The 12,325-nt window shown below is 63.0% G+C and overlaps 1 protein-coding gene across 1 annotated transcript in view; it reads right to left on the minus strand.

Moving 5' to 3' along the window:
• The window catches only part of MEGF6 (multiple EGF like domains 6), a 100,775-nt gene extending 88,837 nt beyond the window's left edge, over positions 1–11,938 (minus strand). The window contains exons 1-3 of the mRNA XM_070474175.1: positions 11,761–11,938; positions 7,886–8,020; positions 3,512–3,621 (exon numbers count right to left, since the gene is read on the minus strand). Of these exons, the coding sequence (XP_070330276.1) occupies positions 3,512–3,621; positions 7,886–8,020; positions 11,761–11,876 (361 nt within the window). The 5' untranslated portion in view covers positions 11,877–11,938. The remainder of the gene's footprint in view (positions 1–3,511; positions 3,622–7,885; positions 8,021–11,760) is intronic.
• Between the last annotated feature and the right edge of the window lie 387 nt (positions 11,939–12,325).

A 12,325-nucleotide genomic window follows, 5' to 3' on the forward strand; every position in this document is an offset into this window, starting at 1 on the left:
TCGTGGTGGAAACATGGGGAGGGTCCAGCAAAATCTGTCATCTGATTGGGATGGAGGTGCAGTTCAGAGGCCACTGAACAAGAGGACGGGCACCCCAATAGCAGAGCCCATCTGCCCCCCCGGGCACACATGCTTGGGGCCCACAGACCCTGGGGAAGCCCCTGGCCATCAGACAGCCCCTGCTGGCACTTTTCAGTCACCTCCAGGTCACACCTGCTGCCATGTGGGTCTTGGAGAAATCCCACCGAACACTAGAAGCTTCCTGCTGTCCTCCGGCATGAACACCATGAGGACCTGAGCTTGTCACACATGTGGCCGAGTTTCCAGGTCATATCCGTGGCTGATGGAGGGGGCGGGGCCAGCAGGAGTCAGCATCACAGGGCCCTGCCCCAACCTGCTCACTTCTCAGGATCCCCCAACTGCAGAGAGCCTAGACTGGATACAAGGGAAAGTGCTGAGGAAGCTAGACTGGGGAGATGGTCAGGAAAGAATGGGACAGATAGAAAGGGAGAAAGGGGGAGGGTGGGGGCAAAGCCGGAGAAGTGGACCCCAGGGGCCCCTCTGCAGGCAGGGAGGGCCCTTTGCCTCATCACTGGCCCCTCCACTCGCAGGAAATCGGAGGTGACACTGACCCATCTATTGGCCTGACGCCTGCTGACGTGTGGCCAAGAGGGGACCAAAGGCAGCCACCCACTCTCACCTGATCCCTGAGGCAGGGCTTCCCCAGGGCTGGGGGCTCCGGCACCTGTAGGGACCCTGGGTCCCCCAACCCCAAGATGGGTGCCTGATTCGATTCTGCACCTGCCCCAGGGCCCCCCATGAGAGCCCCAGGTGTGAAATGCACAAAGGACACGGGGAAGGCTCTGGCCCCATGAAGCTGGGAAACCAGCCTGAGCAGCTACAGGCAGAGGGACCCCAGGGGCTCAGCTACAGCATGGGGCAGCTGAGAAAGGCCCTGGCCACCCACCTCTCCCCCTTCTTCCTCCTCCCCCTCCAACTTCCTCCTGCTCTGGCTCCAGTCACTCCACACAACACCAGTGCCCATCTGGCTGGCCTAGTCTGCCCATCCTCATACATCAGGGTCACTTCAGCATCTGCCAGTAGCAGCTGGCCTCCCCACAGACCTGAGTCCCCCATGGGCCTGAGACCCCCACAGACCTGAGATCCCCATGGGCATGTATTGTCCGTAACCCTAACCTAGTCCCCCTGAACTTTCAGTGCTCCAGATCAGCTGAGCATAAACCGAATGAATGAATGGATGAAAAAAATGAATGAGTGTACCAGTGAGCTGGTGCTGGGGGCAGGATCCCAGCTCTATCCCTGCTCCTTCACGTGCTGGCCACCCAGATGCTGGGGGGACAAGTGAGTGTCCCAAGAGGTCAGATCACAGTGCTCTTCCCGGATAACTAAAGCAAACAGATACAAGCCAGGTATATAAATAAATAAATCTCACCCTAAAACTGAATTTTTAAAAACCAACCAAGAAAGCGAGAGCCTCAAGTTCAAGATAAACGTGGGGACCCTGTCCTGTGTCTTCTGGCTGACGTGACAACCTGGACCTCCCGGGCCTGACCCAGTAACCAAGATGCATCCCACCATCCCACCACCCCAGCCCTGCCCCCAACCAGGCTGCCCTGGGAGGGTCCCCGCTGAGACCACTCCCTGCACTGAAAAGTCCCAAAGGTGGGCCCCTTAGTCCTGGACTGGTTCAGCAACCCCTGATCCTCAAGTGGTGTGACTGCATCCTCCTCTTGCCAGCCAGCCAGCCAGGGCAGGGCCACCTCGAGCATCCTGTGGTATCTGCACAGGCAGAACCACAGGCCAGGCCCCCCAGGCTGGAGCTGAGACGAGCAGCTCCTGGCGCTGTAGATCCAACCCAATGCTGGCGCCCTGTTCCTGAACGGCCAGCACTGGACGGTCTCTGCAGTGGGCCTCCAGGGGTCTGGACGGCCCTTGGGCCTTTCCACTCCCCCCACCCAATCCTGGGATGGTCACTCCAAGACACCGGTGACACTGAGGGTCACTGGGCTCCAGATAAGGGGTGCACAGTGGATGCCAATTGTGGGACACTGCTGTGCAAGCCTTCACCTACCCCTTCCCCTGCCCTACCCTGCCCGGAAGTCTCCACCCCAGGCCAGCCACGTGGGGATGCACCCACGTCCCTCCCCATAAACCCAGGGGACGCAGACCAAGACCCCACTTTCTCTTCCACAGAGGTCACCATTGTGATCAGACAGCCACGGAGAGGAAGGTTGTCAGAGCTGGACACTCCCCACACTCCAAGGACCGCTGGCCAGCACCACCTGCCCCCACGCCATCCCCCCAAGGCACGTCTGGTCCTCTCCCCCCGCCCCTTCCTGGAGAGAATTATTCATTTCCTCTCCTGGACAAACATCACCACATCCTCTACTTTCCCCCTTTCCTGCTGGAGTCCACAGAGCGCATCTGTGGCCCCTGTTTATGGACCACCCCCCAGGGACCAGAGGACAGGTGGGGACACGACCCCGGAAGTCTGGTTTCCACCCCAGTCACAGAGCAGGCCACCCGAGGTTAAACCCCACGCTGTGGGGAGCCACGAACCTGCCACCCTCCATGGTGCAGCCCAACCTCACCCTGTCTGGATGCCCCGGAGCTGTTTCAGGGGCTGCCCAACCTGTGGGCCAAGCTCTCAGGAGGATGGCTGCCTCCACCCACCTTGCCAGCTTCACTGGTGGGCTCACCTATGCCCACACCCATAGACCAGGAACCCTCCCCCAACACCTCCGGCAGCTGGACTCCAGCTCCACCTGCTCCGTTTACAAAACAAAGGTTCACAGCCGCCCACTAGGATCAGAACCCGATTCCTGTCCCACCTCTGGGACCCTCAGTGGGGTCCCGTGGAGGGTTGCAGGCTGCCTGTGGTCCTGTGCAGACACCCAGGGGCTGCCGCTCCCCCCGCATCCATCAGGACCCTTCTCTCTGAGGGAGGCAGGATTGACATTCTATCCAGCAGAGAGGAGACTGAGGACCAGGGTGCCCACGAGGTGGCAGGGGGACAGCACAGAGCTCCTCGCCCAGGCCCTGGGCAGAGCAGCAGAGGGACCCGGAGAGCAGGGCGTGGGCGTGGGCACACGGGCAGGTGAGCAAGGGGTTCACACTATATAACACCAACCCCAAGCCAAGCTCAGGGGCGTCTGAGCCCACTGACACCCAGACATGGCCCTGGGGCCACCCTTGGCCCCCTCCCTGGTGCCGTGCAGACGGCTCCCTGCCCTCCAGCTCTGCACCTCCACGAGCCCCAACTCTCTCCGTCTGCAGCTCCTGCAGCATCGGGCCAGAGAAGCATCGCTGGTCCTCCCCTTCCGTCAGTTCGTGTGAGCAGTCTCTGGGGAGCAGAGTGGCTAAGCCAGTGGCTCTGAAGTCTCCCCCGCAGCCGTGAGATGCTCCATCGTGTGTGGCAGCGGGACCAACCCCCAGAAGACTGACTGAGGACGTAGCCTCCATGGGGGGAGCGGGGGTGGGGGGCACTCACGGGAGAGGCAGCCCTGGCTCCCTGGCTGCTGGCTCCACCCCGGGCAGCACCGGAACACCGTCTGGGCCTCAGTGGAGTACACCTGCCTGTAGCCCGTGTAGTAGATGGTTCTAGAAGAGAAGGGAGAGGGGAGCGTTACTGCCAAGGGACCGGGCTCCAGGCATTTCTACCCGGTACTTCTGGATCCCGCCACAACTCATCTCCCCAACTCCCCCACTGTCCCCGGTTCACAGCCAAGCAGGTCAGGGCACTGAGGTGGGCAGAATGTCTGCATTCCCGTGGCCGTGCCACATAAATGAGGGGCACTGGGTGGGCACAGCCATCCTGGAACCAGCGACATACCACCCTTCGCCCTCACCCCCATGGTGGTCCCAGCTCTAAATGACCTTGGGACGGGCATTGTGCCCCTCACGTGGCTCTCAGCACCAGGCCAGTCTGCGAGGGTCTGAGGGTCAGACTCAGTGCCCAGCCTAGGAGCAAGAGTGGCCCCTGGGATGACCAAGTGGGCCAAGCTGCCCAGTGCTGGCAAGCTGTGCCCCAGGCTCCCAGCCAACCAGTGCACCAAGGAGCCGGGCAGCGGGCTAGTCCTGGGGTGTCCCTGGGGACGAGCCCCTTCCCCACTAAGGGCTGAGCTGGGGAGGCAGGCCGATGAGGGTCAAGCATCTGTGGGCAGCAGCAGGACCCGAGTGTGCTCAGCACACAGCACCGAGGTCAGAAGGGGCAGGTGGGAGGGCTTCCTGAAGGAGGGTGCTCTAGAGGCCGGGGTTCCCTGGGCCCAAGGCTGGTTCCTGCTCCAGTGGGACTGCTACGGCCTCACAAAGGCTGAGCAGAGAGGGGCAGAGTCCTCCTTCCAGGAGCTGGAAGCAGGCAGCCAATCCAGCCAGCCTGGTGCCTGGCACAGCAAGTGGCCACAGGAAGGTGGTGCCCACGTCAGAGAGGAGCCAGCCTCACCCAAGGGGTAAGGGCCTCCTGTCTGTCCCTACCCCAGATCCATAGGCTGCCCCCACCACCTGCGCCTCCAAGTCCCTGGAAGCCCAGCCACTCAGGGCCACCCTCTGCCAGTCCAGCCCAACCTCTGCCCTGTATCGTCAGACCCTACGGCAGGCAGGCTTGGGGGAATAGTCCAAGAGGGTCCGCCTCCCCCAGGCTAGGACTCCCCTGAAACCATGAGCCTGGAGGAGAAGCTGGAGAGTGGGGTGGGGGTGCCCTGGTCCTACTCAGCCCATCAGACTGTCCCCCATCCCCAGCGCTCCTCCTTCCAGCTGCACCCCAACTCCTGCATCCCATCTGGAGACTTCTGTGTTTGCTGCTTGAGAGAGTGGGCTTTAACAACCTGAGCAAGGATCTGCCGCACCCCACCCACCTTCCCGGGGAGCCACCCCAACTTCCCCCTTCAGCCCCCAGCCCAGACGACAGAGTGGAGTAGCAGGAGAGCAAAGGACAACCCCGAGCCCACCCTGAGTGAGTGACCTCCAGGCACAGCACCCCATCCCACTGCCGTCTGCAGGACTGCTGCCCAGGGCCTGGCCTGGGTGGGTCAAGGGCCCTTGGGGCATCAGGAGGCATGCGGGCTTGGGCTGCCAGCTCCAGGTCAGGGAAACAACACCCCCTGCCTGGCTTGCTCTTCCGGGCCCTTGGGAGCAGTGGGAAGCTCCTGGTCGCCAAGGGGACCTGGACCCCTCAAACCAACCAGGGCCGCTTCCCGGAAGTGTGAGCACGTGCACATGACTGTGTACACACATCTCAGGGGAGTCTGCAAAACGCCACTTTGGCAGGACATGAAACCACTTGCCTGGAGAGAGGCCTACCACGAGGCAGACAATGTCTGGCAAAGCAGACAGACCCTTCCGCCGTAAATATTTACCAACTCCCTGGGCTACGTGCTGCTCCACCCAGTGACCGGGCTGGTCAGTCACCCTCCCCGATGGTCCCTAAGGCTAGTGACCCTTGGAGACAGCGGATCAGACTGCAGCCCCTGCTGCAGCTCACATGGGACACCTCGCATGGGACAGTCACATGGGCCCCAGCCACGGCCAGGAGCCAGTTTTTGCAAGGCCAGGGTGGATGAGGGACATAACTACCAGGCTGATATCCACTCCTCACCTTGTGTGGTCCCCGAAAGCCCAGGCTCCAGTGCAGCTGGGTAGGGGAGGGGCCCGGTGGGAGCCCACGTGTGAGCTCCATGCTCAAGCATCCTCTCCCTCCTCACCTGTTCCTTCGTGCCCCTGGGGGGGCGCACAGCCCAAGCTCCTCAACCCTGGGGCAGCCTGTGTTGGGTTTGTTGGGGAAATGCTCACTGGGGGGACACAAGCAAGACCCCTCGTCCAGCCTCTCAGGTGTCATCAGAGCCTCGCCTGCTCTGGACCAGGACGCAGACCCGTGCCACCCCACCCAGCCCCACCAGGGCCATGAAGCAAGCCCACCAGCCCAGGAATCAGACACAGCCATCATTGTGGCTGCAGGAGAAACGGCGGCCACCACAGAGCTGTAACATGTGTGGCCTGGCCCGTGGCTGGTCACGTAAGGGTGGAGCAAGGAGGGCTAGACACTGGTCCAGCGAAGGGGAGGGAGGGCTGGGAGCTCAACACGGTAAAGCCGGAGCTTCTGTGGGATCTTACAGGAGTGGGCCAGCCACGAAAGCCTCCTCAACACTGGCCATAGCCTCCATGGCCACGGGAGGTCCAGCTGGACGATGCATTTGAGAAACCTTCCACAGCTGGCCTGGAGGCCTCGGCCATGAGCATCATGGGAGGGAACAAGACACATTAACAAGGCTGGGAGCCCTCCAGAGTCAAAATGAGGCTGGGATCCCCATATACCCTTGGCACCGACCCCAGGAAACCCTGCAAGCCACTGGCCGCCGTGGGCACCGAGGTGGGGAGGCGACCATGCTCACCTGGAGTGAGACAGCCCAACAGAGGAAGCAGCTGCACCCTGGCTTCAGCCCAGAGCCAGGCAGACGGGACAGCAGCCGCCACAGAGCCAGGGGCCCACACTGCTCCCTCAGAACCCGGAGGTGGCCCTGCTGGGTTTCGGGGAGTAGAGTCCCAGACACCGGGCTGGGCAATGCCAGGAAAGGATCCAGAGCCCCTCCTGAGCCTTCCCAGGAAACCGGGATCCAGAACATGGACCCCCAACATGGGCTGCACACGGCCAGGCAGCACGGCTCCCCAGCAGATGGACATTCCCCAGCAGTGCCCAGGCACCCCTCCAGGAAGCTGAGGCACCAGTCACCTTGAAAACGCTGCACCTGCCCTGCCCAGGCCAGCCTGGAGAAACGTCCAGTCACAGGAGCCTCCCCAGCATGGCCACCCACCCACCCTCCAGCCCAGGGACCACAGGGCTTCTGGCTGCTTCCAAAATAGTGCTCTTTCCTCGCAAGCTGTGTGTGTGTGGGGGGGGGGGGGGGTGCAGCTGATGTGACCTCATTCCTGTTTTACAAACACACCTACACCCACACACATGTGGGGCCAGGACAGACTAAGAGATGCACGTCTCCGGGGAAACAACACGCTAACTTCCCCTTGGCCGGCAGGGCTCAGCCTCGGCACTCCTGACCCCAGGGTGGGACCGTCATGGTAGAGGGGCTGTCCTTTCCTCCACCTGCCCCATCCTCCCAGCTCAGCTTCCACACTCTCCAGACTCCGTGAGGGCCCCAGGAGGGAGACGAAACACCCCCAGCTGAGAACCACAGTGAGAACTGCACAGGTGTGATGGGACAGCAAACACTTAAAACAAAGGTCACGCCCCTGCTTCGCGGGGCAGACCCAGCAGGTTCACGTCCTGAAGACCTAGCCCGAGAGGCTGGATGGCACACCCCCTCGGAGGAGGGAGGGACAGAAGGCCCTCCTCACCCCGCCCCACCCAGCTCTGCAATCGGGCAGATTCCAGAACCTGCCAGAAGAGGAGAGGTAGGCAAAGGCACTCCCTCTGCTTGCTTTTGAAATAAAATCTTGAGTAATAGAGGTTTCACACGGGCTCGGGGGCAGGCAGCAGCCACTTATAGGTGGGACCTCGGCAGGCTGAGCGCCCACTTTCACCCTTCTACATGGATGGCCAGCACCTCTCCCTGCAGGGTCCCTCCTCCTCCTCACAGGCCAGCTCACCACGGGGTCTACCCACACCCACCAGGCCCCAGGTGGCCGCTGAGCAGGGGTGTACAGTCTGGGAATAGCCTCCATGGTGGCCACACCCCAAGAGAAGTGTCGGAGCCTTGACCTCAGATGTGGGGCACTGGTGGGGTGGGGGGGGCCTGTGCCCTGGGACCAGGACAACCCCGCCCCGGCCACACTGCCCCCTCCCTGCACTCCATGCTGCTCTGGGGCTGAGCCAAACCCTGACCCCCACATGGGGCCTCGGGACCCCTGCACGTACCTGCGCTCGTGGCTGACACACCAGGCTTGCCGCCCGCAACCCGGCCTCCACACGGGCACTGTGCGGCTGAAGGCCCGCACGCAGGGCTGGCGGTGGCCCACCAGGGTCAGCTCCTGCTCCGCACACACGTGGGGCCTGGGACAGAGATAGACGGTCAGCAACCCCATCACCAACTCCAAACCCCCTGCAAGCTCACTCTCGGGGGTCCAGCTGTCCAGACCTGAGGCCAGGCCCCAGGTGAGAGCACCCAGCCCGGTGCCCACCCCAGGCCTGCACAGGCCGAGACTCGAGGGCATGGAATATTCAGGAGAAAAAGGATGCACAGGGGTGCCTATGAGCCTCCCCCTCAAACCTCAGCCACATGGGCTGCTGCTGACCAGCGGGATGACCACGACGAGGCGGCACGGCAGGCCTCCAGGCACATCTACTCTGGTCACTCTCCCGTCCACTGCCCCCTGTCCCTGCCCCCCGAGGCCCCTGCGTGACTCTGGTCCCCGAGGCCGGCAGGCAGGCCGCCTGGCTACTGCATGCTGAAAACCATTCAAGGGAGGAGGGGCGAGCCTGGAACGACTTTCTCCTCTGGGAAGTTTCCGGCACCTCAGAAGCACAAGCGGAGCTGGCTTTTCCATTTGGAAAGAGGGAGGAAGTGGGGTGGGGGAGGGAGGGCGGAGGGGGAAACAAAGAAGCAGGTGGGAGGAGGCATAGAAAAGACTCCTGACGTTGCGGAGCAGGGTGGGCAGGAGTCCATGCTCCTGCCCCTCTGCTCCTGAAACAAACCCACCGCCCATCTGGGGGAAGGGAGGTGCTTCCTCAACAGCAAAGTGAGCAGAGCTTGGTAGGGGGCAGTGCTCATCCCAGCCTGGGCCATCTGCTCCCCAGGACAGAGCGGGGCTCCTGGAGCTGCAGGTGAGGGTGGGCGTGAGATACACCCCTCTGGGGTGGGCAGTTCCTGGACCCCAAGAACAAAGCGGCAGGGTGAAGAGGTGAGCATGAAACTGGGACACGGGGCAAGGGAGCCAACCGTGCACTCGCAGCTGGGGAGTCCTGACTGCACACACCCCCAGGTCTAGGAGGGGGCTGGGTTGCTGAGACGTGTCTCTGTCCTGTCTGTTTTTACAGGCTCCATTTTTAGTGGCCTCCTGGCTTGGGTGCAGTATGCACGAGGGCACGCTCGGCGCTCTGAGGTTGGACGAGCCCAGGTCCAGCCTTGAGGTCCCAAGGATGCTGTGACCCGGGCAGACCACCCTCAGACACGTAGGTCCCCCCACCAGACAAATGGACAAAAGATCGCAATGTCAAGCTCACGCCCAGCACCAAACACACAGCCTGGCCTGGCATGGGGCAGCTAGTGCCCCTTTCCTGCCCTTTCCCTCCACCCAGCACGGCCTCTGCCCCCAGGAAAGGCGGACAGGAAGGGCCCAGTGACTGGGAGCTGCTCACAGGCCACTGAAAGTACAGTTCAGCTTTCAAGCTCCCTGACCAGTGAGCAGGGGCCTTCAAATGGCCGGAGGAAGCCTCAGCGAATGGGGGCCATGCAGTGCTCAGGGCCAGTGGGTTCAGGAATCACTTGTAAGTGGGGACTTGAGCTTGGAGGGCCTGTCCCTCTCCAGATGGGAGGGGTCAGTCTAATGAGCTGATTCTGGAATACTGGACATTTTCCTAGCACAGCTGTCCAGAGGACTCCAGCCCCGGGAAAGCAGGGCTGTGAGAAGATGCCTCCTCTGAGCTTTGCAGCCGTGGGCTGAGGTAGGTTAGAGCTCCCCATGCCCAGACACTGCTCCCACAGCCCTGTCTTGACCAGCCCGGCACACTGTCAGCAGTCAGCCCAGGCCCTGGGGAGAAAGACCAGCATCTTTCCGCAGCAGAAGAGGTTCACTTCGGAGATGTAAGTAAATAAATAAGTGTTGGCTGGTTTGGAATCTGGACCCGTCAGCCAGCAAGAGCCAAAGGACCAGCCACATCACCCCTGCAGGTTCCCAGGGTCCTGGAGACACCAGTCAGTGGGAACCCCCCTTAGAGTATCCTCCCGCCTCACCTTCCCACAGGCCCACCACGGGGGTGTTGAGCCAGCCAGGGAGGGTGGAGCTGCCCGTGAAGGGAAGTGACACAGGTGCTAGGACCTTCTGGGGCCCTCACTGCTCTCCAGGCCCCCCTTTTGGGGTGCAGGCAGCAAGGAGCCAATTCTGGGGCCTCCAAGAGCCCACTGGCTCCTGCCTCCTTTCTGGGCAGAATGAGCTGCAGGATGGGCCCATTCACAAGGTTTCTCAGAAGTCTAGCAAAAGAGCACCTCCAATCATTCAGCCAGCCAGCACACCCACTGTGGCCCTACCAAGGGTCTGGGAAGGTGGCAGGTGCTTACAGACACGACTGGGAAGGTCTGCTGCCAGGCAGCAAGGAACTCAACATGACAAGGGGCATCTGACAGTGGAGTGGCTGCACCCCAGGACAAGAAACATGGGCACAGGCCCCCGAGGACAGCCACCCCCCAACACACTGGTGGGACGCTCCCCAGGAGGAGGACTGGTGGGTGGGGCCTTGAAGGGTCTGCAGAGCAGAGGTGAGGGGCGGGGAGGAGGCTTTGGGAAAAGAGGGCCGGAGGAAGTCTGAACATCCCTGCAGTCCCCCGGCCGCTGGGAGAAAGCCCTCCCCAGCCTGGGTGAGCCCTGGCTGAATGGGCACACCTCAAAGGACAGGCTCACTCCCTGGGGCCAGGGAAGGGCGACCTGTGGTCCCCACCAGCCCACTGGGGCAGAAGCCCCTCTTAAGAGCAGAGTCCTCTGTGTTCAGCATCCACCCTGACCAGCACCCAGGGATTCTGTGGAGCCTGGGCCAACCACATGAAGAGCAGGCAGGCTGAGCAGCCGAATGGCCCCGTGTTAATCCCTTCTGAGGCCACCACTTCCCCTGGACAAACTAAACTCCCTGGGGTCACAGCAAAGAGCGATGTCGGGGGAGAAGTCACGTGGAGAGTCGGGGCTCAGGCCCCAGACCTGCTCCTTTAAAAGGCCACAGAGAAATCGTCTTTTCTGGGGTCCTGGGGGCATAGACTTGCCCCCTCCCCAGCTCTGCCTGGAAGCCTGTCCCTTCCGTCTGTACAGCCAGGTGCACCCAGTCCTCGGGGCAGGCGCAGCCCCGCACAGGAAGCCCCTGCCCAGGCCCCTCGCCATCCCCTGCAGCCCCTCAGCAGCCTTTCCAAGCTCCGAGGGCCCCAGGCCCAATACCCTGCGAAGAGCGCAGGGGCGCCAGCAGGCCCTCCCCCCACCCTCCTCCTCCAGATCGGCTCACTTCGCACCAGTTTCCCTCTGAGGCCAACACAAGGATCGATTTGCTGTTTAAAAGAGACCGCTAAACGGCCCGCTGGGGAATCATCTTTCAAAATTAAATTCATCTCGGCTGGCTCCCTGACCCTCTCTTCCTGCCCATTCTGTAACTGAATTCCTTCTCCTCTCTCCCAGCCCCAAAGCCCGCGTATTTAACACAGAAACCAAGCCCAAGCGGCCCCCTGGCTGGGCACAGGACCCCGGCCCCAGGAGACAGGCTCTGGAAGGAAGTGGGCACTGGCTGCTTCCTCTCAGCCTTCTCCAAGCTGCCAGGCCAGACCTGCCCAGACTCCCTCACCTCGAGGGGCGCCGATTCCTCCCAACGTGCAAACTCGCGGTCAGAGTTCAGGCAGACGAGGAAGGGGAAGGGGAGAGGCCGGGTGGCCCTACCACGGAGGCTCCCCCAGACCCAACCCCCGACCCTTGTCTCTTAACCTCCCCCTCCCCAGTTAAGGCAAAGAGCCATTGGTTCTTAAGGGCTCCGGGGAAAAGCCGCCCAAGACGCGGGGTCTCTGGACATCCCGCCAGCCTCCCGCGCCCGCTCAGGCTACTCACATGCCCGGTTGCAGGCGGAGCGGGGCGCCGGCGCCCGTGGACACTGCGGGGAGCAGCAGCACCAGGGCCAGGGCCACCGCGCGCCTCGCCGCCCCCGCCTCCGGAAGGAAAGGCATCGTGCCCGCGGCGCCGCGCCGGGTCCCTCCTACGGTCCCGCGCTCACAGGCGGCCCAGGCGGGCGCTCGGAGCCGCCTCCTCCACGTGCAGCATGACCCGGGGCAGCCACAGGTGCCGCGCCCTGTTCCGCCGAGCGCGAGATCGCCGCAGGTGGGCAGGGCCCCGGTTTCGAGCCCGCGCCGGAGGGCAACGCGGAGTCCTGTGCGCCCGAATGCGTCCAGCCAGACACCCACCCCGGCGCGGGGAGCCCAGGGTACGCGGAGCCCAGCTAGGGAGAGGCCCACCTCCGCCACGCCCCCTGCTCCGACCCCAGCCCCGACTCCGCCCACCGCCGGGACAGACCCGATCCCTCCTACCCCGGCCTCGCCCCGCCCCCGGCACGCCCCCGGGCCCGGACCCCGGCCCACAGTCCGTCCCCGTACAGACGCTCCGCCCCCCGGCCCGCAGC

Source organism: Odocoileus virginianus, chromosome 11 (genome assembly GCF_023699985.2).
Source record: "Odocoileus virginianus isolate 20LAN1187 ecotype Illinois chromosome 11, Ovbor_1.2, whole genome shotgun sequence".
Lineage (NCBI taxonomy): Eukaryota > Metazoa > Chordata > Mammalia > Artiodactyla > Cervidae > Odocoileus > Odocoileus virginianus.